The sequence below is a fragment of the Hippopotamus amphibius genome, chromosome 7 (assembly GCF_030028045.1).
Source record: "Hippopotamus amphibius kiboko isolate mHipAmp2 chromosome 7, mHipAmp2.hap2, whole genome shotgun sequence".
Taxonomy (NCBI): domain Eukaryota; kingdom Metazoa; phylum Chordata; class Mammalia; order Artiodactyla; family Hippopotamidae; genus Hippopotamus; species Hippopotamus amphibius.
In genome coordinates, this window is record NC_080192.1 from 91487276 (window position 1) to 91514210 (window position 26935).

Here is a 26935-nt window from a genome sequence, read left to right on the forward strand (position 1 = left end):
GCGTTGTTGGTGAAGAAAACTCTTGTGTGCTTTCCGTAGCTCATCCGGCATTATGTTAGACACCTAAAACCAACTTGCTAGGGCGTCTGGGAGCGCGTACGGCAAGCGGGAGGGACAAACTATCCCTAACGTTTGGATTCTGGTTTCCAAGTTAGTGTTTTGTCAGGGTTTGTCGGGGGTTTGGTGTGCTGGTTGGCGGAGGCAAAGTCAATAGGCTGGACCATGTCGGCCTTCGAGAAGCCTCAGATCATCGCCCATATCCAGAAGGGCCTCAATTACACAGTGTTCGACTGTAAGTGGGTGCCCTGCAGCGCCAAATTTGTGACCATGGGCAACTTCGCACGGGGCACCGGCGTCATTCAGCTGTACGAGATCCAGCAGGGGGACCTAAAGCTGCTTCGGGAGGTGGGTGCCGGGTCGAGACTGCCCGGTTCCAAATCTGGGACTGCTGTTGAGGGGCGAGTGCGGATCTTGGGGGTGGGTGTGCATTCCTTTTTGCCAAGGCTTTTGTCCCGCGTCCCCCCCCAAAGCGCGGCTCGAAACTGACCGCAGTTTGAGGAATGCTTCGGGCGTAGAACGCTTTGGTTCGAGACCTGAATTCTCTTGTGGCTAGTTCATCCGCGCCCTGCTGGTCCCTTCCTCCAGCCGCCCCCGAGCCACTCTCCCAGTCCCGCGCGAGGTCCCTGGAAGTGACGTTACGACTTCGTGTTTAAATTTGATGCCTTTCTGGGTAGTGCATAGTTGTTTGTGGAGAGTCTCTTAATAGGTACAAGTGAGTAAAATGCTTTTTCATACAAGCAGAGCCAAAGCAGGCACTGGGATGCCTGCTATGTAATTGGAGGAGGCAACCTAACACAGTTATTCTTTCAGCAAGAATAACTTGATTGCCTGATGTTCCCAGGCATGTAAATGACAACGTCCCCGATATCATGGAGTTTATTTTCTCTAGTGGAAGAGTGAGTCAGTAATCTAATCAAACCAATACATAAAACACAAACCAAGATGAATTCTCTAACATAAAGGAACACGGTTCTTTGAGAGTAAAACAAACACAAAAAATCATATTTGGGTTGAGTAGAAGCTAAGTAGGCCAAATTAGGAGTAGAGGAGATTTCCAGAGGAAACAGCTCAGCGATGGGAGAGAGATTATCTCCTTTAGAAGCAAAAAGAGTAGTAAGCAGGGACCCGATGTTGCAAGAGCGATACGTCATTTAAAAGATTTATGCCTTTTTTGGTAAGAAAAATGGGACATCAGTGCAGGGCTTTAAGCAGAGTTTGGCAAGATCAGGTTTACAAGTTTTGTAAAGATTACTAGTGAAAGAATTGGAGAGTAACGATATTAACTAACATTTTTATACCCGTTTACAGTTTTTAAAATGCCTTTATTTGGGTTGCCTGAAAAATAACACTCAGATGTTTAGAGTTGCAGTAGACTACAGGGAAGTCTGTAACTTCAGGGACCAAAAGCTGTGGAGAGAATCTGCCTGGAGGAGTTACGGCTTAAACTGATAGGTAAAGGATGAATACAGTTTCAATAGGAAAGGTTAGATTAGAAGGTACGGAAAGCCTCAATTTCTGTGAATGCCACTTCTCTTGTTCAGTTTGCCTTCTCTAGTCAGGCACTGTACTCCTAAACGTGGCTTGTTCTATTCTACCTTTCCTTATGTTATTCATTACTTAGCCCCCAGTCCTCTGTTGCTGTTCTAAGATCCAGTTCAGATTATCTAACTAATGACATTCTATCCGGATCCCCACGCAAAGTAACTTTTCTTTACACTGTATTCTTATGGTATTTATTATCTGTACTGGAAATATATCATTCTGTCCCATGTATCTCTAATTAGATTGTAAGCTCCCAGAGAGTAAGGGCGGTTTTTTCTTTAGTGTGGTGTGTAAGGAGCAGCTGCTCAATAAATTACTTGTTAAAAGAATGAGTAAATATATGTCTGTAAAAAGATATAACTTGGGACATTTAAATATTGGTTTATTGATCATTAATCAGTTGGGGTCGGGAGTTTGAACAAATAGGAAACATTGAAATTGCAGAAAGAAGCTTAAAGGTGGATTACTAGAAACAAGTACTAGTCAAAGCTCAACCAGAGAGCATCTCCAGACTTGTGACTTTTTTTTTTATAAGGCTATATGACTTGTGTACGTTTCAGGAATACATTTATTCTGTAAAGAGAAATAGTGCTCTTTGTCTCTTCTAGAGATTCTGGAAGATTCTAGCAGGTATTTTTTTTTTTAATAATTTTGTTTTTTAACGAAAGTAATGTGTGTTTATGATAGACTATACCAAAAATATAGATAGGAAAAGAAGAAAATTAATGTTGCCCACCTCAACACTAGGAATAACCACTTTTTATATTTTTGCCAGTGTCCTTTGGCTCTTCTCTTTTTCTATCATAAACTATCCATTGAGAACCTATCATTTCAAGGTACTATGCTAAGGAAGGACCAACGGTATTGTAAAGAAAAGTCCTTCCTCCTAAAGAGCTTATTGTCTAGATAGAGGCTAAAACAAATGCACAAACAAATTTGAGAGCTTACATTATATTTGGCTGTGATGATGCAGTGGAAAAGAATATAGGTTAAGTACAATCTCAGTGATTCTTAACTCTTACTGTGCATCAGGATCACCTGAGTGTGTATTGTTGCTGTTGTTTTGTGTGTTTGTGTGTGTGTGTTTTAAAATATTTGTGCCTTGGTCCCACCCCTAGAAATTCTGATACACTGGGACTCTTGCCTCTAGACTAGAGTGAGTCCTGGTTATAGGTATTTTTTTAAAATTTCCATCCGGTGATTCTAATGAGTAGTAGGGTTGACTATCATTGGGTTAGCTGAATTATTTGTTAAAATATTAGGCAACATACTTGATTATATCCTTGTAGAACTACCTCAAGCCTTGTCCAAGATAAAAATGAAGGAAGCAAATGGGTCTGTGTTGGTGCCTCCTATCTCACCAAGCAGATAGATAGGGAAGGAGGGCAGGGCCTTCGTATACAGTTGAGCAGTTTGTTGAACCCTACACAGGTATCTGGCCAAGGGATCAAGTGAGAACCGAAATCCATCTCTCTCTCTCTCTCATCAAGCTTTGTGTATGTGAGACTTCCATCAGCCTATAGAGGGCACCTTTTTTTCTAATTGGCCCAAAGGATTGGGGTGGCCCTGAAAAGTGGAATCACAGTTGGGGATGTTTACACTTTGAAAATCAGTAAGAAGCTAATAAAGTTCTGCTTTTTTAAGCCCCTGTGCCACTGAATTCACTGCTTGTTAACATTTGGTTGACTAAACCTTTTAATGTTAATTAAGTAGTGCCAGGATGTGGAGGAGGAAACACTGACAGGCTGTACAAGACCCACCCACAGACAGAACAGAAATAGCTCTGCTGGGAATTATCGATCATGGGCTTCCTTAATCACGTTAACTTATTAGAGCAAAGAGAAAACCAACAGCTAGGTCAAATATGCTCGTCATTGACGGTCATTTTCAGTATTGTGTAGCAAAAGTTAATATATACTAATATTTTTTTGTGGAACAAATTTCGCAAAATAGATCTTTTTTTTAACCAGTTTTCTAGCAAGAAAAATTTTAAGCGTCCGCTGAATTCTTTGCATCCTTTCTTTTCCAGAGGTAAAACATTTAACAGGGACAGGGAAGCGACCCTTTTATGAACTGTAAAAAAAAATTAGCTTCGTTTCAATGTCCTCTTAATTTAGCTACTATATGATTTCCTTGAATGTCTAAGGAAAGAGCAAACACCTCTGCTTTTTTAAGTTCACTTACCAGCACAGCTCAGCCTTTCTGAGCAAAGTGCAGCCCTTGCTGCAGTGCAGATATGTTTATACATTTATTTTTCAGTAGGTTTCTGTATTTTGAGATTAATTTGATTCTTGCACAACAGACCACTAGTACGTATATATCTGATATAAATATACAAGGATAAAAGCGATTAGATTTAAGGATGAAAGAGACAATCAGGGAAGCATAAATACCGTATATTTATATCTTATAAAAACATGAATGAAGGTAAAACCAAAGGACACAAATCTGCAAATAGGCCTCATTTACTTCACCAGTCTAGTTCAGGCTTGGAACATTTCTTTGGTATGTCTAATGACTCAGGTTTACAGAATGGGGGCTACATAGAAAATGTTTATTTAATTGATTTACATATAGGCCTGGGGGCAGCTGAGTTTAGTAGAAAGACCTTGAAATCTACCTGGCAAGTTACTTAGTCCTCTGAACCTGTTCCTCATCTGGAAAGGGGTGTCCCAGACACTTAGTTTGCAGTTGCATGTGTTGGAAAGAGAAGGGATGGTCTAGTACAGAAGAGCATCCAGAATAGTATCAGATATGTTGGTGTTCCATATATGGATGCCATTTTCATGATTGCATATCAATGACACCAGAAACTGTATGGTCTGTCGGTGAAAACATGGTGGGAGAAATAGGAACATGACCTCCGGCAGTGGTTTCTCTCTCCTCAGCTCTAGGACTGAGAGATTAACCCATGTTCATTTATACTTTCATTTAACAAATGTTGAACACCAACTAGGTGTTGAACAAGTTGGACATGGCCCTGTTCCCGTAGTACTCATTCTAGAAAGGGGGGAGATAGATAATTGAATGAATAAAAGAATTTTGTTGATAAGTGAAATAAAAAAGATTAAATAGGGCAAGTGATAGTGATTTAGGGGTTTCACTTCAAATTTGAAAGGTAGGGAAGGCCTCTTAGAGGTGAAGTTGTGACATTTAAATTGAAATCTGAGTTGGGAGAAGACATGATGACCTGAGGGGAGAGCAGTCCAGGCCATGGGAACAGTAAATGCAAGTGCCCTGAGGTAGAAATGACTTTGGTGAATCTGAAGAATAAAAAGCTGCAGGTGTGGCTGAAGGGTGCAGGGGGAGAAGCAGGAAGTGATGTCAAAGAGACAGGCAAGGCCAGACTTCAGAGGGCTTTGTACATTGTATATATCACAGGCTTTGGTGCTGCTGGTGTGAGTCTATGCCTCTAAAAGTAGATACGTTTTGTTTCATTCCATTCCTTGTATATGCGGTAAAACCCACTTTTAGAATCTGCAATGACAAACGTGAAACTGTCTAGTATAGGGCCCATTATGTAATAGAGTGGTTCCCAGTTTGGTTTCTCCTCAGGTAGGAATTCTCAGATGTGTTCAGGTGTCAGAACATCTGGACATCATGGTGCTGTTTTTAGAACACCATAAAATATTGCAATAATCCGTTCCACTTCTGCCCAAGAAAGAATTTCCCCATTAGAAAAATTGACTGTATTATACATATTCTGATCTTTAGATCACAAGAAATAACCATACATAAAAATTTTAGTCCTCATTTCCAGGTTTTCTTATTGGTGTTTATTAGCTAGTATTTCCTAATAGACAAGCTAAAAAAAATTATTGAAGAAAACTTAAATTTGTGTAAAATATACCCATCAGCTCTGTGTGTGTGTGTATTTACGTTGGTACTGGAAGATCAGTGGTTCCAGTTACATGGTTTCTCTATTCCAAAGGGCCTAAAGGCAAAAGTTAGGTAAAGCCATAACAGAGAGGAAAGCCTTTTCTTCCCAGTTTTTTATTAGCAGCAGTAAACTCTTAGAACTGTGTGCTTACTGTAGGGACTGAAAAGTAGGGGTCAGCTTTTATCTCTTCCATCAACTAGGAAGAATAGAGACCCCATCAGAGGCTCCCAGGGATAACAGTGGAATTACAGGAAGCAGAATGCTTTAGCTGGTGGAAGAGAAGAAAATGGGTGACCAGTCTTCCCAGGGCTATTTGGGGAATTTTCCCAGAGAGTTATATCAATATATGGTGCAGGCCCTCCTGCAGCTCTTAATACCGGAATCCATGGAAGCATATTCCCATCCATCAGGGCCCACCTGTTTCTTACCTGAGAGGCCCGTCTTCACCCTCTGCCTTAGACCATGGAAGCTGTTTTCAGTGACTTGGAGCTGGGGGAGACTCAGGCCCAGTGTGAGACAAATGGAAGGAAAGGGTGGGTAGCTGTTTCATCAATTGGCCTAAGTTGGAAGTCTAAATTAGTTTAGCCATAGACATTGTGTTCTAATAGTATGATTAGGTGAATAGCTACAGTGATTAATTAGTTAATTAAGGGCAGTTAGCTATATCACTATTAATATATTATTTCAGATACTTTTATTTGGGGGAAGGGGATGGTGAGGAAGACATAAGTGATTTGGAGTCGGAAACAGTCTGCTTTATTAAATTGACAAAATTTTGATCCTCCATGCTACCCCATTGTAAGATATGTTTCATAAAATTGGAAACATAGCTGAAATAAATGAATATCAGTTTTCTGATGTAGTGAATAACTGATGTTTTCTTGGACGACCTATGTATCAAAAAGGAGAAAAATAACATTCTGTGGTTCTGTGCTTCTCATCAATAGAGTCTTTTACAACCATGTTATTATAGGTGACTGATTAAACAAAATTTAATCCAAATTTACTGGACAATTCCAAGGAGGCTGCAAATGCTTTATTTTAAACCAGGCTACATAATAAGTGCTAATTTATCCAGATCCTAAACAGTGAGAAAGCTCAGCAAGCTGGGAGTTTCCACAGCCTTGGAGCATATGTTGATATCTTTTGAATCATGAAAGAAAAGTTCAGTTATAGTTTGTGTTAAGTGAATTTTTTTTTCTTCTTTGAAAATTGCTATGTATATCCTATGTGGAAATACCCAACCAAACATTGGAAGTGGGAGGGAAATTATTTTCACAAAGTATATGAAACAGGCTGACCCTATGGGAGGGTTGAAGATTGGCTCAGTAACTGAAAGGTTACAAGAGGAGGTGCCTTAGAAACTGGGGAACTCTGTGGAGGGGAAGAAAATTCATCCGGATATATTGCTAAGTGAAAAAAATCATCACAAACTATATATTATGACCCTCTTTATATTAAGACAAATCTACATGTGGTTGTAAATGGGTAGAAAAGGGTCTAGAAGGATGGGGATTACTTCTGAGGAGTGTCAAAGGGAAACTTACTTTTCACCCTTCAGTCTTTGGTTTTGTTTGAATTGTTATAGGGAACGTATTATTTTTGTAAATGTTAATAATAAAAGAAATTAAAGATTGTAAGAGACTAAATAAGAGAAATGGTTTTGCCCTGTTGAGGCCGATAGTAAATGGAAGGTGCTATTATACAGCTGGAGTGTGGTGTAGGATAGGCCTCAATTCCATATCTCCTTGAGTTTCCAGGGACCAAGGCAGCCGGGTAGGTGGACTCCAAGAGAGATGTCGGTGACTTGAGCAGGTGGAGTTTGCATGTGGTTGTTTTACTGATGTGATTACAGTTGAACCTTGTACAGCATGGGTTTGAATTGCATGGGTCACTTACACTTGGGTGTTTTTTAAGAGTAAATACTACAGTACTACACGGTTCGTGGGTCGTTGAATGCACGGTTGCAGAGGAACCTTGGATACAGAGGGCTGACCATGAGTTATATGTGCATTAACTATTGTGCTATTCAAGGGTCAACTATTATATATAATACTGGGTTTTTTTTTGTTTGTTGGTTTGTTTTTGACTGTGCAGTGCAGATTGTGGAATCTTAGTTCCTCGACCAGGGTTCGAACCCAGGCAGTGAAAGTGCAGAGTCCTAACCACTGGACCCTCAGGGAATTCCCAGTAGTCCTTTAAATTAAAGAAACCTCAAAAGACTGGCCAGTCCATGCTGATAGCAGTGCGTTTGGTGCACACGAGTATACAAATCTCTGTGCACTGAAAGGGCCTCAGAATTGGACATAACCATTCTCAGTTTATAGGGTTCTGAAGGGAAAACCATAAGAGATACGTAAGCATTCTTGTTCCTTTAGTCACTCGGAAAGAATAATACCTTTATTACATCTTTATTTTTCAGAGGATCTTGAAGAATACCCCATTAAATGCTGAAATCTGCATATTTGCAAACCAGTGGAGATGTTAAAGGTGTCAGCATTTGAATATCTCATTAGCGAGATGAGAGGAAAGGCCAAACTCATTCTTTTGACATATAGGCATACCTCCTTTTATTGTACTTCTCTTTATTGCATTCAAAGATACTGCATTTTTACAAATTGAAGGTTTTTGGTAGCCCTGTGTTGACCAAGTCTATTGGTGCCATGTTTGCTATAGCACTTGCTCACTTTGTGTCTCTGTGTCATATTTTGGTAATTCTCGCAATATATTTGTTATGGTAATCTGTGATCAGTGATCTTTGATGTTACTATTGTAATTATTTTGGGGCACCACGAACCACATCCTGACAAGAGTGCAAATTTAATTGGTAAATGTTGTATATGTTCTGACTGCTCCACTGACCGGCCTTTCCCCGTCCCTCTCCTCAGGTTCCCTATTCCCTGAGACTCAACACTATTGAAATTAGTCCCACAATGGCCTCTAAGTGTTCAAGTGAAAGGAAGAGTCATAGGTCTCTCACTTTAAATGAAAAACTAAGAATGTTTAAGTGCAGGGAGGAAGGCATGTTGAAAGCTGAGACAGACCAAAAGCTAGGCCTCTTGCACCAGACAGTTAGCCTAGTTGTGACCGCAAAGGAAAAGTCCTTGAAGGAAATTAAAAGTTCTTCAGTGAACACATGAATGGTAAGGAAGTGAAACAGCCTTATCGCTGATATGGAGAAAGTTTCAGTGGTCTGGATAGATCAGCCACAACATTCCGTTAAGCTGAAGCCTAATCCAGAACAAGTCCCTAACTCTCTTCAATTCTGTGAAGGCTGAGAGATGTAGGGAAGCTGCAGAAGAAAAGCTTGAATCTAGCTGAGGTTGGTTCATGAGGTTTAAGGAAAGAATGTCTCCATAAAATAATAGTACAAGATGAAGCAGCTAGTGCTGATGTGGAAGCTACAGCAAGTTTTCGAGAAGATCTAGCTAAGATAATTCATGAAGGAGGCTACACTAAACAACAGATTTTCAGTGTAGATGAAACAGCATTCTATTGGAAGAAGATGCCATCTAGGACTTTCATAGCTAAAGAGGAGAAGTCAGTGACTGGCTTCAAAGGACAGGCTGACTTTCTTGTTAGGGGCTAATACAGGTGGTGACTTTAATTTTAAGCCAGTGCCCATTGACCATTCTGAAAATCCTAGAATTATGCTATATCTGTTCTGGCTGTGCTCTACAAATGGGACAGTAAAGCCTGGATAACAGCACATCTGTTTACAACATATTTTACTGAATATTTTAAACCCACTGTTGAGGCCTACTACTCAGGAAAAAAATGCCTTTCAAAGTATTACTGCTCATTGACAATGCACCTGGTCACCCAAGAGCTCTGATGGAGATGTACCCGTGAGGTTAACATTGTTTTCATGCCTGCTAACACAACATCCATTCTGCAGCCCATGGATCAAGGAGAATTTCAACTTTCAAGTCTTATTATTTAAGAAATACATCTCGTAAGGCTGTAGCTGCCATAGATAGTGGTTCTTCTGATGGATCCATACAAAGTAAATTGAAAACCTTCTGGAAAGGGTTCACCATTCAAGATGCCATTAAGAACATTGGTGATCCATGGAAGGAGTTTAAAATATCAACATGAACAGGAGTTTGGGAGAAGTTGATTCCAACCCTCATGGATGACCTTGAGGGGTTCAGGACTTCAGTGGAGGAAGTAATTGCAGTTGTGGTGGAAATAGCAAGAGAATTAGAATTAGAAATGGAGCCTGATGATGTGACTGAATTGCTGCAATCTTCTGGGAAAACATTAATGGATAAGGAGTTGAATCTTACGGATGAACAAAGAAAGTGGTTAGCATTTTTTAGCAATAAAGTATTTTTTAATTAAGGTATGTACATTGTCTTTTTAGACATAATGATTTTGCACACTTAATAGGCTACAGTGTAGTATAAAGATAACTTTTACATGCACTGAGAAACCAAAAAAGTCATGTGACTTGCTTTATTGCAATATTTGCTTCATTGTGGTGGTCTGAAACTGAACTTGCAACATCTCTGAGGTCTGCCTGTACTTTGAAACTATACAAAAATGACTAAAGGAAAAACATGATAATTTTTTATCAGAAGAAAATTTAATTGCCTTTTTTATTGTGTGCCTTATTTAATTCCCATAACAGAGCCATAAATATCATGGGTTATAAATAGCTGCTTACATAAATAATGTATCCTCCCTCCTTCCCTTCTGTCAAGATCGAAAAGGCCAAACCCATTAAATGTGGAACATTTGGTGCAACATCTTTACAGCAGAGATATTTAGCTACTGGAGATTTTGCTGGAAACCTTCATATATGGTAAGATTATTTCATCAGTGTTAAGACATGAGATAAGCAATTTCTTTGATAGTCATGTTACTCTTCCTCTGAAAGAATTCTAACTTTGAAATGTTTTTTGTTGAATTAAACTATTTATAAGAATATGACAATTACCTTTTATTATATATTGTTAGATTTCATGTTCAAAATCCATTTAAAAATACTAACATTTTTCTTCAGCTATTTCAAATAATGTTTTTTTTTTGTTTTTTTTAATTTTTTAAAAATTTATTTATTTATTGGTTGCTTGGGTCTTCGTTGCTGCACTCGAGCTTTCTCTAGTTGCAGTGAGCGGGGGCTACTCTTCATTGTGGTGCACGGGCTCTTCGTTGCGGAGCATGAGCTCTAGGCACATGGGCTTCAGTAGTTGTGGCACATGGGCTCAATAGTTTTGCCTTTGGGCTCTAGAGCACAGGATCAATACTTGTGGCACACGGGCTTAGTTGCTCTGCGGCATGTGGGATCTTCCTGGAGCAGGGCTCGAACCCGTGTCCCCTGCTTTGGCAGGCAGATTCTTAACCACTGAGCCACCTAGGAAGTCCCTCAAATAATATTTTTAATATTTATTTCTACACATGCCATTTGGTGCTAGTGTTTAATATCCATATTTGTAAATAAAGGACCATTTCCCTCCAGCATGAAGGATACAATATATAAAAATGCTTATGTATAACACTAAAAAAAATTAGATATTTACATTTTAAGAAGATATTTGGCATTACAGAATGAAACACTAGTTTTGTATGTTTTAACTGTTTAACATAGAACTTTCAATTCATTAAACTTTTTTTTTTGTGTGTGCTTTACCTGAGCACAGCTTCTTAGGAACACATCTGCTGAGTAAATCAAGATAACTGTGTTTTGAATGAGCAAAATCAAAGTTGTGCCAAGTGCTTTTAATTTTAGTGTTTTACCTAGAGTTATTTTCTCATATTTAAATTAGAGTTGAGTGAATTGAAATTCCTCTGTAATTACTCTTCAAGATGTAAAGTATACAGCATACAGTAATGTTCTAGAGGAACTGTCTTCCCTATGTATGTTTTCTATTGTGACCTTTCTTGATTCTAACTTAGAATCTGCTACTTTGTAATTAAATTACTTTGACATAATCTGTCTTAGAATCATAATATAACATAGAATGAAGCTATTTTAATTCCCCTTGTTTTAACTACTTAATAATTAAGTTAGCATTTATTAGAGTGCATTAGTTTTTATCTGCTGTCATAAACTTTCAGAGAACTTGGGAGAGACCAATTTGAGTGTTATTTTTTAAAATAAATATATTTCAGCACAAGAATACACAACAAATATAACAGTTGACTATCTTCCTAATAGAGCTTCTTAGTATAGTGCACGTATTACTGCTTTATTTTCATTGGTAAGTCATAATTTCAAGTTAAAAGAAGTGATGTTTCAAAGTCTGTAAAAAAAACAGTAAAAGAGTTCTTTTAAATAGAACCTCGATCCTGTTTAGTCTCTCGATGCTTTTACAATTATGCCACAAAGATAAACATCATCTCTAAACTAGGTTGAACTTCTCAAATTTTGATTTGCAAGATTTACTGATAAATCTGCACCCAGTAATAAACTGAGATTACGTGTCATGAAGAGCTAAGTTCATTAAAAAGAAAAAGTATGTTATTGAAAACTGACTGGTTAAAAAGAAATATGGATAGAGGCTCTGGTAGAAAAGCAAAAGGGTGGGGGGAGGCAAGAGAGGGGTGTATTAGCATAACCTACTTGAGCCCCTCACCCAGCCATGTGTAGACTCAGACATACATAGGACTGGGTACTTTCCTGCATTCCCTTCATGTAACTAACCTAGAATTAGACAGACTTCAGCCAGTTTGACTGTAATTTTTATTGTGACAGGCATGATGATAAACTGAAAAAATAACTAGATGAAAATCAGTATGGAACTCAGTGAGAAAATAATGTATTATTAAGGAAGAAATGTATACAAAGTAAATACTACTCATATTTTGTCTCTCGAAAGATCCCAAGATCAAACTACCAAGGCCTACTTTGGAAACATTCTAAATCACTTTGCTTTTACTCTGTATTTAAAGCAATGATTATCAGACCTCACTGTACCAGAGAAGTCAGCAGGTTTGGGACCCCATCCCAGAGATACTTATTCATTATGTCTGGAGAGGAGCCTGTGAATCTGCTTTTATTAACAAGCATACGTCGTAATTTAGAGGTCCTAGATAGATTTGTCTTTGAGGACCACTGAGTAAAATGGGCTCAGGATTTAGAATTCAAGTTGAATGATGACAGCCCTCATTGAGGCCTTGAAAGAAGCTAAAGTGGAGAGGAAAATTTGGAAGTAAATGTGTAAATTACCTTAATTGCAAAACCCTTCTTTTTAAACAAAAATCTCAATATGGCACGCATTCTTAAATTTGAGTAGTGTTCTAAACATTTGGGGCATGTGTAAGTAAGAAGCTGTGTTCTGTTGTTTAGGAATTTGGAAGCTCCAGAGATCCCAGTATATTCTGTAAAGGGCCATAAAGAAATTATAAATACTATAGATGGTGTAGGTGGACTCGGAATCGGGGAAGGGGCACCTGAAATTGTGACTGGCAGCCGAGATGGTAAGTCAGACCATTCTGTGTACTTTAACTTTTTTATTTTTAGCTGTGTCTGTGCAACAGTATATTCTATGTGGAAATCTTCCTCAATCCTTGATCCCCGAAATCTAACATTCTACTTTTTTGACAGGCAGGTTTGATTGCATATCCGTCAGTTGTTTCAGACTTTGGGGGTATTTCGAGATAGAGGCATAACACTTACTATTTTAGTTTTGAGCTAGTTCAAACTATTAACAGCCATAGTTTCCTCTGAACCTTGAGGATTTAAAATGCCTCCACAGGTTTTTGAGGCAGCTGACGATATAATGTGGGCGGCAGCTTTTCATTTTCTTTTTTTAAAAAGCAGAATTAGTACTTGTGAAAATTGTCATATTGACAGCTGGTTGAACACTGCAGCTCTGTGGTCTTTCCGCTGAGCATTGTAGAAAGCTCCAAGGGCGCCAGCTCTGCTTTTCCCCCGACTGACTGACAAGGAACATGTCTTTCAGTGTCCTGAGCTATTCTGAATGTAGCAGAGTCAGAATTTTTGTTGCTTCACAAGCGACATGTAAGCGATTTGGTACCTTAGTTGGTTCAGCTAGTTTTTTACTGGCTGCTCAAGACTGTGAGGAAATTGTTCTCTAAGAAAAGTGGAAGTTAATTTTCTAATAGTTTCTCAAGAGCAGCTGTGTTTTAGAAATTAAATATTTTTTTCCAATGATAGAAATAGTATGGAATATGGAAGGAAAAATAAAAGTCTGCTACACCAGCATAGCTATTAGGTTTGTTTTCCTTTCCATTCATAGATACAATTTTACATGTGTTATCAGTGTTAATACATTTTGTGTCTTAACCTTTTTATTTCGTGTTTTGTCCTGCGTAAAGAGTCTTAACCTTTTTATTTCATGTTTTGTCCTGCATAAATATTGCTGTTTGCTTGTGGTCCTCATAGTTACCATTTTAGTAAGTTGATAATATTCCATCCTGTGGGTGCGTCACAGTGTGCTTAGCCATGCCCTGTTAATGAACATTCAGTTTGCTTTAAGTTTTTGTTTATTGTTTTGGGAGAGCGACTTAAAAATAATGAAGAAATAAGTACCATCACGTATATAGCTCTTTGGGAATAATCGTATTTTATGATTTAAAAAAATTGTCAAACTTTCTAAAGTACCTCTTTGCCTTATCGGCTATAGTAGATGAGGTAGATTTCCAGTCTACCCTACCAGCATTGATTTCCATTTCCCGCCCCCCCAGTTTTAGAAATAAAATGGTATTCCATTCCGACTTGTGTTAACTTCTCTCTACATTTGATTGGTAGTTAATTTTGCTTTGTGAATTATGTCTTTATGTTCTTTGCTCATTTAACTATTACAAACATTATGAATGTTATCAATTTGTATGAACCTGTAGAGTAATATGATAACTCTTGTCACATTTGTAGGAAATTTATTTCTCCTCGAAGCTGCCTTTTTAATGACCAACTTTATTTTATCCTTGATGATAAATCTAGTGGAATATCTTCCCTTTTCCTGGATTTATTATCCTTTTTAAGGATTTTTTTACCCTTTTCCTATTCTCACTTAGGCCTTTTAGCCATTTGATTATGTCTTTCTGTTTCTCGAAGTCAGTGACACTAGTTAGTTAGTTGTCCTGTAATTTGCATTAAAATGAGGGAGCTGAAATTAAGTTGATAAGAATTATTTGTTACTTTTATTAACGTCTTCCCTCTTCTTTATTGCCGTGGGGAAACTAAACTTAATTGTATATGAAATGGTATTCTAAAACCCCATATAAGAAATCATAGATGTAAAAATTAGTTTTTTCATCTTTATAAGAAAAATGCCAATATGTATGTGAATAGTAAGGAAAAAACATTAAAATGACAATGGTTTTATTCTAAATAAATACTACATTTGTTTTAGGCTTAAACCAAGAAAGTAAGGCAAGATTTTAATTACATAACATTTGTGTTTGCCTTGTCGGTCGTACCTTGTTGATGACTTAGGAACAGCTGTTGGCTTTTGTGTGTATCTATTAATTGGAAATCAAATCAGACAGTAACATATGGGTTATATCTCTGATATTAAGTACAACTTGCCCAATTAGAAGTCAGAAAAATGTGAATATTTTTCAGATGTTATAAAATCTATAATATCTCCATGTACATAGGAAGCCGTAAGAATAAAAGGCAGAAAGAAATGTCATCGTTCACTGTTGAATTTTGCCAACTCACTTTTTTTCATGTCAGGAACCGTGAAGGTGTGGGATCCAAGGCAGAAAGATGATCCTGTTGCTAATATGGAACCTGTACAAGGAGAAAATAAGAGAGACTGTTGGACAGTGGCATTTGGTAAATTACTGAAGTACTCTCGCATTTGAAGTATCAGATTGTAAAGAGCACAGTGCTTCAAGAAAGTCCCAATAGTCTCTTTATTGTCTGTTTTGTGGATTATCTGATAGTTTATCAGGGCTAGACATGGTGATTACTGGCAGCCTCTGGGGCCTAGGTTTGAATCCTCACTGTGCTACTTATAGGCTGTGTGACCTGGGGCAAGTTACCAAGCTTAATCTGTTTTTTGCTTGCTTCATTTATAAAATGGAAGTAATAATAGAATTTACTTAATAGTGTTGTTATGAGGATTCAGAGTTAATACATGTAAAGTGCTTAGAATTTTGCTTAGATATTAAGTGCTCAAAAATATTTTTTATTATTATGTACTTCTGTTTAACTTGATAATATTGACCTAGTTTAAAACCAAATGCCATTAGTGAAACTAAGTAGAGCCTCAGATGCAACTGGTAACCTAACAAATCTTACATTATACTCTATACAGAGTATGTTTATTTTCTAGAAAACTGTTATGCCATTACAATAAATAAATAAATTTGCTAACCATGTTCCTCTATTAATATACTTAAACTGAATATTGATCTTGTAGGACTGATTGACGTTTGCCCTTGTAGCTCTTACTGAGCACCAAGACTACAATCGTTTTGGCTAATAAGGGATCTGGGCCAGGACTTCCCTGGTGGCCCAGTGGTTAAGACCCACACTCCTAATGCAGGGGCACAGGTTTGATCCCCTGGTCTGGGGACTAAGATCCCACATGCTGCACAGTGTGGCCAAAGATTTAAAAAAAAAAGGAAGAAAGGATATGGGCTGTATTTCATTTTAAACCTTTATTTTCTTTCCCCTTTTTCTTAGTATAATCAGTGTATATAACAGACATTAAAAGTGAGATTTAACAATATATGTGAACTGTTTAGTTTTTTATGTTGTTTTTAAATTGGATTGTTATTTAATCAGAGGAAAGTTTTAGATTTCCGATTTTAAAAGTAAATTACCACTGAAATTGGGAAAGTTCAATGTGTGTGTGTATTATAATTCTATGTGTGTGTATATATATTATAAGCCATATCATAAACTGAAGACATGCATATTTGGGGAGAAATTTCAGAATTAATGTTTAGAATCATCATCTAAGAATTTGTATAATCAAAAAGTCATTAACTTTGGGTCCATTTTATCATTGATCTATGGGACATAAGTGCAGTTTTAAATATAGGACATTAAATTTAAAGAAAGGACATTTATCCATTGATTTGAATTTTTTTTTTTTGGTAAATGCCGAGTATGTGCATAGCTATGGTCATGCAAAGGTGAAACAGGCTCATATTCTTGCCTCAAGAAGCTTGTAGTCTAGAGGGCATGCTATCTACATTAATTGTAGTACGAGGTAGGAGTGATAAAAGGCCACAGAGGCATGGATAAATGCAGAAGTAATCCCAAGGGAGCGATGACTGGAGAGGAAGAACATACTAACCTCAGACCAAGGATATGTACAATTTGAACCATGGAGATTGGGAGGAGATTTCAAGCATTGGGAGGAAAGTACATAGAAAGAATGGTGGTTGGAATAGCCTTAAAGATGGGACAAGGCCATAGCCAGAGGCATTTTGATGATCTGGAGGTAGTGGTAAACCTTTGAAGGCTTTTGCAAGGATGAGATATGTTCAGAGCTTTAGGAAAACTGAACTGGTGTTGTGTAGGGGAGAGGGTGAGTGGCAGAGGGAATATGAATTCCGAAGCTCTTTGCAATATTCCAGGAAACATGTAGGTTAGAAGCGATGAGAATGGAGCAGGGGGGGTTGATTCAGAAGATAATATTGTGGCAAAAGAAATAAAATTTGGCAGTTTTTTGGAGATGAGGATTATGTCCAAGGTGACTGAATTTTGAGGATGATTGTAGGGTGAATGCTGTTATTAATTGAAGAAGTACAACAGAGGGTATGATGGTCTGTAAAGGAAGATGGTGAGGACAGTTTTAGACATCATGAGTTGAATTTTAGATGCTATCGTGTCATCTCAGTGGAACCTACAGTGGAAATGCAGGGCTGCAGTTCATAAGAAAAAGGAAGTTGCAGACAGTAGAGAACAGGAGCACTGGGATAAGATGCCCACGGAGCCTGGCACAGTTAACAGGGCCTTCCCTCTCACCCAACACACTTTCCTCAGCAAAAGGGACTCTGGGAAAAAAAAAATATCCCTGGATCTGAGCAGGATGTGTTTAACTGTAGATTATAGATTTACTTCAGGTGCAATCATCCGTACACCTGAAAATATATCGCCGCGCACCACAACTTATCTGAGGTCTCCTTGCAAAGATGACATAACACCAGAACAGCATGTTGCAAAATAAATGTTTAAAGTAGTTTCTATTTGCATTCAAATACAGTTATTGCCAAAGAAAGCAGTGGAAGTGTAACTGTATTTATTCTTCCAAATCCTACTACTGTTTGAACTGTGTCTTTGCAGATAGAGTATAGAGAGAATATTTGCTTTCAATTTAAAATCCAATAGGGACTTCTCTGGTCATCCAGTGGTTAAGACTCCATGCTCCCAATGCAGGGGGTCTGGATTGGATCCCTGGTTGGGAAACTATATCCCACATGCAGGCCACAGCTAAGAGCTGGTGCAGCCTAAATAAATAAATAAATAAAACCCAGTAAACACTTTCATATCTTCCTTGAGGATAGAATCTCAATGAATGAGCTTTGTCTTATAAACAATATTAGATACCAAATTAATAATCTTCATGTTCTGTCAGGATTAATAAAATGAGATTCTACCCAGTGTGATTCCTTCACCTCATTTGCTACAAGTCATCTGTTAAGTTTCAAAAGTTTTTAATTTTTTTAGCAGTCTTCAGATCAGCATTTATAAAGATCTGAAATGTCATGTTTTGATTTCCAGGCAATGCTTACAATCAAGAGGAACGTGTCGTGTGTGCTGGTTATGACAATGGAGATATCAAGCTGTTTGATCTCAGAAATATGTCCTTACGGTGGGAGACAAATATAAAAAATGGGGTACTGTACATTTGGATTCTTTTCGGTTTCTGTGAATGTGTTTTCACCCACCCTGAACTACTACAAAAGGAAAGCGCCTTTAGTAACTCATTTCAGTAAAACCCCTGTGTGGATGGTTTTAACCTTTTAGGGCTTAACCTTTGAGGATCTGATAAAAATCAGGGATGCTCTCTTCAGAAAGTGAACACATACCCAGATGTGGTGTGATATACCAGGTGGGTCACCACCCCTGTGGCCCATCTGTGGACTCCTGTGGGCCATGCAGTGTGGTATTAAAATGAGCTAGTAAGAGGCCTTTTTCTGCTAATATTAGGAAGCTTGAAATTGTAATAGACTCCCAAGTACTCTCAGGTTTTTGATTCCCAAGTTGTACATCTTTAGTGAAGAATGTGGTTCCCTCCTGTTTTCTTTAGTCAGCCTTGACTTAACTTTATAAAATAATCACATAATAACAGTAAAAAATTAAATTATGGCTTTTCAAATGTACCCACGAGATCAGGGTACCCTAGATGATTTTGTGGATCTTATAAGCCATGAAGAAATTTTTACAGTTACAAGTATTTGATATATGGATTCAAAGATAAAGTGATTGTTTAAAATGATTTCACAGGAGCCGATAAAGTTATTTTACTTAGTCTGAAAGAACCTCTTGAGTAATAGTCCTTAGACCATTACTAATAAATATTCTCTGCTTTCAGGTATGTAGCTTGGAGTTTGACAGAAAAGACATAAGTATGAATAAGTTAGTAGCTACGTCTCTGGAAGGAAAGTTTCATGTTTTTGACATGAGAACACAGCATCCAACCAAAGGTTTTGCTTCTGTTTCAGAAAAGGTAAATATGAGGGAAATGTCTTTCTGTGAAAAGGAATGTTCTCTGTAGCTTGTTTTAGACTAATAAATAGAAAGTCACCAAGTTCCTTCCAGGTTTTTACGTGAAGGGAGCTATTTTTAATATATTCTTAAAGGATCTTCACAAGTTTTTCTGTGCAGAGTACTTTCCTAAAGTTTGTCAATTTTAGACTTTTTTTTTTAATTGAAGCATAGTTGATTTACAATGTTGTGCCACTCTCTGCTAGACTTCTTGATTATAATAAAGTCCTCAGTTGGTAATGACTCTTATTTTGTAGTTTAGGAGCAGTCACAAGAAAACTAGCTGTTTTAGGAATTTGGTCAACAAAACCTATCCTGGTGTTTCCTAATAAATATATAATATTTGTATTAATACCTAATTATATACTTTTAGGTATATGCCAATATATATCAATACCTTAGCATAATACTAATTATATACTTTTCAGAATATATCAACATATGTGCATTATGTCATTTCATCACATTTTGTTTTATGCTCCAGTTTGATATATTAGATGAGATTATTTGAAGTGCTAATCACTGTGATTGGTACCTAGTAGTAATATAAATATAAAGTGGATTTATTTATTCATATATACATACATACATACATACATACATATATGCATACTTTGCCTTGTTCCAGATAGCATTTGAGGTAGCTGAGAGGGAAACATTTGGTATTACTACACTAGAAAAATTGATGAAGAAAGCCACACAGATGAAAAACACGGCTTTAAAAAAATGAAATTGATGTCTGGAGTAAGGGAATTCCATAAAACTCATGCTGAAGCATCCTGTCATTTGCAAGAGATGGGTTGGAAATGTCAACCGGAGCTTTCTTGAGTAAAAATAAAGAAAAATCAGTTACAGATTTGTAGTTTCCATAAGATTAAAATATATAAGATGCTCAGAAAATAAAAATTCACTCCCTTGCTCCCTTTCCCTCTATCATGGACTTAGTAGTACTTCCCAAACCTTCCTATTTTGTCTTATTTCATTATTAAAATAATTATTATTGCATGTAAATTGTACTGTTACTGCCTGATGAACTATATCTTAAGGTAACTAACTATATACACTGCAGTGTTGTTTTGCCTTTGTCATTTCAGAAGAATCTATCCCCAACATAAAGCACATACTAAATTGTTCCGAATACAATTGTAACACATTTCTCATTAACTGGAAATTATAGTGTGTCTCCAACATTTTTTTGTTACATTTAGTTAATCCAGTAATTGTTAAATCTGTCAAATAGATGAATGGTGTATTTTAACAAGTCACTTCCCCTGTTACTTTTTGCTTTTTATCAACTTCCAGGAGAAAAAGAGAAGTTTAAGCTACAAAGCAAATTAAGATTTAACAGCTTAAAACCTGATCACTTGAGGACTCACACACTTAAAGTGTGTGTTTTGAGATATGTATTTTTCTCTGCTGATGGTAATTCTCTTAAAAGAATGTTAAAATCAGATGTCATGACTGATCATCAACTAAAATGCGAAAGTGCCTTATGTGTGGCTTAGATCAAGTTGGCTGATCTCACTGCTTCTGCAAAGTAGAAGTCTTTCCTCCCTCCATCCACCCCTGCTCTCCCCCACCACCCGCCTTTCCCTCTCTCCCTCTCTCATCGAGTTCCCCACAGTGAATATAGCACTATTAGGACTGATTTACAAGCTCTTAACCTTCATCCAGTTGCCATTTCTATCTTTTTGTTTAATATGACTGGTAAAGGGCCTCAGCTTATTATAACCATGAACACTGTCTATAAGTCCTCCTGGTCCTTATTTTGAAGACTAGACAAGTCAGATGGTGTAAATTGAAGATAAGACTCTAGGAGCTTTACATTAAAATTCATTCTGTTTGTGGGAACTCTTGGTACTTTACACTCAGTTTTGCTGTGAATATAAAACTGCTCTAAAAAAATAAAGTCTGTTAAAAAGATCAGTCTATCCTTTTTTCCCCTTAGGAAGAAGTATTTTTTTGTATTTTGAGCGTTTTTTTCCTGCTTAGAGTGAGCTAGAGATATTTAAATGTATAAAATCTATTTGCATAATTTGTATGATACTATAAGGTTAAATGTTAACACTTTTAATCTGATAATTTTTTTTTAATCAAGCAGAACTTTGGTAAAACAGTAAAGAAGAATGGTTCTTTTCCTAATTTCTGATGGGCCCCTATAAATCTCTGTAGCCATTTTATAAAGAGAAGTGCCAGAAAATAGTTACTTTTTATACATCTTTATTGGAGTATAATTGCCTTACAATGTTGTGTTAGTTTCTGCTGCACAACAGAGTGAATCAGCTGTATTTATTCATATATCCCCACATCCCCTCCTTCTTGAACCTCCCTCCCACCCTCCCTATCCCAGCCCCCTAGGTCATCACCAATCATAGAGTTGATCTCGCTGTGCTCTGTAGCAGCTTTGCACTAGCTATCTATTTTACATTTGGTAGTGTATATATGTCAGTGCTACTCTCTCAGTATGTCCCAGCCTCCCTCTTCCCCACCCCTCTGCCTTGTCCTCAAGTTAATAATTACTTTTATAACAGTAATTATAATTGAAAAGATAGAAGTTGTTGAAGTTGTTATTGAAGTGATAGAGGTAAAAATGGTTTTTTTTTTACAGGTTTCTCTTCTAGGACAGTTTTTTTTTCCTAATTTATTTTATTATGTATTTTTTCTATTTATTTTTCTAATGTATTTTATGATCTACAATATTGTGTTAATTTCTGCTATATAGCAAAGTAATGCAGTTATATATACATTCTTTTTCATATTCTTTTCCATTATGGCTTAACACAGGATATTGAATATAGTTCCCGGTGCTATCCAGTGAAGCCTTGTTATTATCCATCCTGTATATAATAGTTTGCATCTGCTAATCCCAAACTCCCACTCCTTCCCTCCCCCAACCCCTCCACTCCCTTGGCAACCACAAGTGTGTTCTCTATGTATGATAGTCTTTATCATAAAAACTTATAAACTACTTGCGTATCTCTTGTTCTGTTCAGGCTCATAAATCTACTGTGTGGCAGGTTCGACACCTACCACAGAACAGAGAGCTCTTCCTGACAGCGGGAGGCGCCGGCAGCCTGCACCTCTGGAAGTAGTAAGTCTCTACCAGTGCACAGTGCTCCTTTTTAAGTTACTTGTGGGTGTAAAGTAGGATTCAATTGAACTTTCTGTTTTTCCTCCTTTGACTTAGTTCATTTTGATATGATTTTAAATTTCATGGTATTACATAAGCATTACTTTCTAAGCTTTTTTTTTTTACTAATGTACTTATTTTATACTTTGTAAATATTAAGCTTCTTTTGACACACCAAATATGTTTTTTAGTGGCATCTTCCATATATTAGAGTAGCTCATGAACAATTCTTTTCACAGATCTGAAATCGTGGTTTTTGCTAGTTTTTTTTAAAAATAGGAAAACTTTGACCAAAGGCTTTTGTGAAATATTATTATTCGGTCATCAGAACAGTACCTCTAGAAGAAAGGAAAAGGGTTGAAATTCTTAGCTTTAGATCCTGATTGTTGACTTGCCCAAGTTCAGGTAACATCATTATGGTAGAACGGACACAGAGCCCGAGGACCCTGTTTGGTCTCCAGGAGAAGCCTTGTCATTGTGTTTGAGCATCAGCCCTTACTATACATGTACCTTTCCTAGTGGGATTTACCCTTTCCTATAGATTCTTTCTTCTTTTCCACTTAGAAAAGACCCTTTAACATTTCTTTTAAGGTAGGATTTAGTATGATGAACTCTCAGTTTTTGCTCTTCTGAGAAGTTTTTTCTCTCTCCTTCTTCTATTCTAAATGATAATCTTGCTAGGTAGAGTATCCTGGGTTGCAGATTTTTCCCTTTCAGCGCTTTGAATATACCATGCCACTCCCTTCTGACCTGTGAAGTTTCTGCATAAAAATCAGCTGATAGCCTTATGGGGATTCTCTTGTGTATGACTTTTTGTTTTTCTCTTACTGCCTTTAGAATGTTTGTACACTTAATGTTATCCTAGAGATCTCTTAAACTGTTTTCATTTTTTAAAATTTGTTTTTCTTTTTGCTCTTCTGATTGGGTGATTTTCATTATCCTATTTTCTAGATAATTTATGTGCTCTTTTGTATCAGTCTGCTATTCATTTCTTCTCATGTTTTTTTTTTTTTTTACCTATTGAGTCTTAACTTCTGATTGGATCTTTTTATATTTTCTAGTTCTTTCACTGTGTACATCTGCTCTTTTCCCTAATTCAGTTAACATTTTTATTACCAATGCTTTGAATTCTTTATCTGGTAAATTGTTTATTTCTGTTTCATTATTTTTTCAGGGGATTTCTCTTGCTCTTTCAATTGAGTACAGTTCCTCCACCTTTTCATTTTGTTTAACTTTCTCTGCCTCTGAATTTAGTTGAAATAGTTACCTATTTAAGTCTTAAAGGGGTGTTCTTATGTGAGAGACTGCACATGCTCAGTGCCTTTGGTGAGAGAGCTGGATTTGACATGGACACAAGTTACATCGTTCTTTGGGGTGTGCTGGCAGCTGACACCCTGGTAGGAGGTGTGGCTAGAGCTGGAGCCCTTCTGTTCAGTGGCCATTATTGCCATATCAGGGCAGCGTTCTGATCCCAAGTTGCTGGAACAGAAGCCAGAGTGTCGGCCCAAGCTAGCTTTATTCCCTTTAAGTGTGTTTTTTTCTCCACTGGGACCCTTGCCCTAGAGTGAGAAAGTGCTGTGAAGCAGGTGCAGCCCACGCGGGCTGTCGGCTCATGTTGGCCATGGACAAAGGTCAAGGCTGTCTCTGATGTGCTGCCTGTGTGGTGTAGGCGCCCGCCGTTGTTTTCCCTTTCTCTGTTCAGATGTGGCCGTGGGTGCAGGTCCCCTTTGTCCCTCACAGCTCGTCACTGTCCCCAGCCACCTCTGCCCCCCACCCTGTTGTAGAGCCACACTGCAGGGCAGGTGGGGCCTGCGTGGACTCTTGGCCTGTGTCAGGAGGGGTGAGCTGTGTGGTGGAGCAGCCGCCTCAGGGATATAGGTTGCTTCTGAGGCGCTGCTTGAGTAAGCGCCAGCAGTGGGCACTGCTGCCCCGCCCAGGCTCCGCCCTGGGATCAGTAACATCTGAGTTCCAAGATGAGTCTTTTCTCTGGTTGTGGCTGCCCCAGATCCAGTGCCATGCTGTGATGTGGAGTGAGTGGGGCTGGAGTGTGCACTTGTCTTGGGCTGGGGCGCGTGCAGAGGCAGTTGCAGGACACCCAGCAGCCGCTGGAGCAGACCTCTCCACCCTGCCTTGGGAGCAAGCCAGCGCGCTTCTCATGAACAGATCCTAGGCTTCCTACAGCCTTCCTGTTAGTCCTGTTAGTCCTGTTAGTCCTGTTAGTCCCCGCGGCCCTCAGCTAGCCGAGGGCGCTGATCTCCCAACACAGGACCTGGGGGCTGGGGACACCCAGCCCTTAGGTCTCATCACTCACTCCCCAAGGCAGGTGTCCACCTGTGTATTCTCCCTTTTTCTGAGTCCCCTACCAGGGGTACAGGTCCTGACTTTTCTTCCCTTCCCAATTATATGTGTATCTCTCTTACAGCCTTGGTTGTACAGGAGCCCTTCTGCCAGTTTCCAGTTAATTTTCATGAGCTCTTAAAACTTTAATAGATGATGTGGAGGATTTAGGAAAAAAATCTTTATGTTATCTTCCAAATACTAAATAACTGCAGCCTTTGCCAAGAGACATGAAAAATGGTCTGTAACCTGTTTATTTATCTGAATGTTTTATTCTTTTTAAAAAATCAAAAGAGGGTGTAGGGTCTGTGAGGAGCAAGGAATAGAATGGTATCAGCTCATCACTACTTCTGTTTCTGTTCTGCTTCTTAGTAGCTTCACGCCTTTTATTTATTTATTTAAAATATTTATTTATTTTAAATATTTATTTATTTATTTTGGCTGCGCTGGGTCTTAGTTGTGGCATGTGGGATCTTTGTTGTGGCATGCAGGATCTTTTAGTTGTGGCATGTGGACACAGCTGTGGCATGCAGACTTCTTAGTTGTGGCATGTGGAATCTTAGTTGCAGCATGCAAAACTCTTAGTTGCAGCACACATGTGGGATCTAGTTCCCTGACCAGGGATCAAACCTGGGCCCCCTGCATTTGGTGCATGGAGTCTTACCCACTGGACCACTAGGGAAGTCCCTGCTTCATGCCTTTTAAAGTCTTGGCCTTTATTAGCACTTTTGAAATAAAGGTCGTATCATAGTTGATACCTAACAGGCTTTAAAAGACCTTCTGAGGAGGAATACCCCTCTATTTCACTAGGAACTCATTTCCATGGGGGAGGGGTATTTCATTTTTCCCTCTCTCAAATTTAGACCAAATTGTATTTTTGAGTTGTTAACTTTCAGCTCTTATTTTACACATTTATATTTTCAGCTCACAGAAAATAGAATGTTCTAGGAATCACTGTTTTTTTTTTTTTTGAGGCAATGATATCTAGAGCACCAAGTAGATTTATTGAAGAATGCTAGATCAACCTAGTACTTTCATAGTAAAAGAGAAAATACTTACTCATGCTGAACAGAAATGGTGTTTAAACATTTTTAGAAAATGAATGCTTTTTAATGAGATTTTTGGGGGTTTGAATTGAAGATGAAATATTGTCTTCTTATTTCCATACAGCTCAACATTAGAAAGATGCCTTAAGTATTTATCAGTTCCAGTAGTCAAGTGAGAAACAAAAATAGTTATTGGAGTATATGTATAAGAATAAAATGACGAATGCTGAGATTTATCTCCTCTTACCATTTTGATCTTGTTTTCAGTGAATACCCAATTCAGCGGTCAAAGAAAGATTCCGAGGGTGTAGAGATGGGAGTCGCGGGCTCGGTCAGCCTTCTACAGAACGTTACGTTGTCTACCCAGCCCGTTTCAAGTCTGGACTGGAGTCCAGATAAGAGGGGTCTGTGCATCTGTAGTTCATTTGATCAAATGGTAAGAGTACTAATTGTTACAAAACTCCACAAAATTTGATCTGAAGACTTTGGACTTGAAAGCTTCCAAAGCAACACTCAGAGAATTTAGAATACATTCTGGGATCCTCTGATTCTCATTGAACAAAGTGGGATTTGACTGATGAAAAAAGATCCCAGATGCAAACCTCTGGGCCAGCCTCTCTCTGTGTGTGAAAGGCCACTCGGTGTGTCTGGCGACCTGACTGGATGGTGGTTTGCTGTTGCGCATAGCGCACCATGGTCTCCAGCACCAACTCTGTTCCTCTCCCCTCCATTTCAAAAAAAACATGGAAACTTTTCTATATTTAATTATTTTAAATTCATTCTGTATCCTCAAAGCTCCATATTCTATAATAACGCTTGTGTTGCATTTTAGTGTTTACAATTTTGTAGTAGTGACTTAATTTGGTTTAAAATAGTTTGCTTTGGTAAGACTATTGTGAATTAACCTTCATAAATAAATACAACTTGAGACATTTCAGTGTCAGTAAATCTCTGTAAAGAACATTACTTTATTAATAAAATACCAAAATGGCATGATCAGTTGAGATTTAGGCCACTGTTTTCAGCAGTTTAACTCAGAGTATGAAATACTATGATTGACAAAGACCTCTTTTTTAACTTAAAAAGCAGCCAACAACTGACAAGTTGTTGACTGTGGTGATGTTGGTTGAAGTATATAAGATCGTGGGGCTTTTGTAGCCTTGTTTTTTGTCAAACTTTTTAATATATTCTGTGAATAAATTTTGTTTTTGAAATCTGTAGAAGTTTTGGTTCTTTTGACAGAAGTAATAAAGCCAACAGCATCCCTTCTTTTGCTTTATAAATGCTTAATAAGTACA

General features: G+C 37.9%; 1 protein-coding gene across 1 annotated transcript; it reads left to right on the forward strand.

Moving 5' to 3' along the window:
- Nucleotides 1–118: 118 nt before the first annotated feature.
- On the forward strand, nucleotides 119–26851 carry DNAAF10 (dynein axonemal assembly factor 10). Its single transcript, XM_057743040.1, has 8 exons — nucleotides 119–405; nucleotides 10189–10289; nucleotides 12777–12907; nucleotides 15132–15233; nucleotides 18138–18253; nucleotides 18952–19086; nucleotides 22118–22215; nucleotides 25905–26851. The coding sequence occupies exons 1-8, from the start codon at nucleotides 223–225 to the stop codon at nucleotides 26110–26112; spliced, it is 1074 nt and encodes a 357-aa protein (XP_057599023.1). The 5' UTR covers nucleotides 119–222; the 3' UTR covers nucleotides 26113–26851.
- The last annotated feature ends 84 nt before the right edge of the window (nucleotides 26852–26935 follow it).

What these genes read in the sequence shown, in the direction of transcription:
- DNAAF10 (XM_057743040.1), top strand. Translation starts at nt 223, where the DNA reads ATGTCGGCCTTCGAGAAGCCTCAGATCATCGCCCATATCCAGAAGGGC. An exon ending in AGACAAATATAAAAAATGGG is followed by an intron (nt 18,254 to 18,951) that starts GTACTGTACATT and finishes CTCTGCTTTCAG; the next exon opens with GTATGTAGCTTGGAGTTTGA. An exon ending in TTGCTTCTGTTTCAGAAAAG is followed by an intron (nt 19,087 to 22,117) that starts GTAAATATGAGG and finishes TGTTCTGTTCAG; the next exon opens with GCTCATAAATCTACTGTGTG.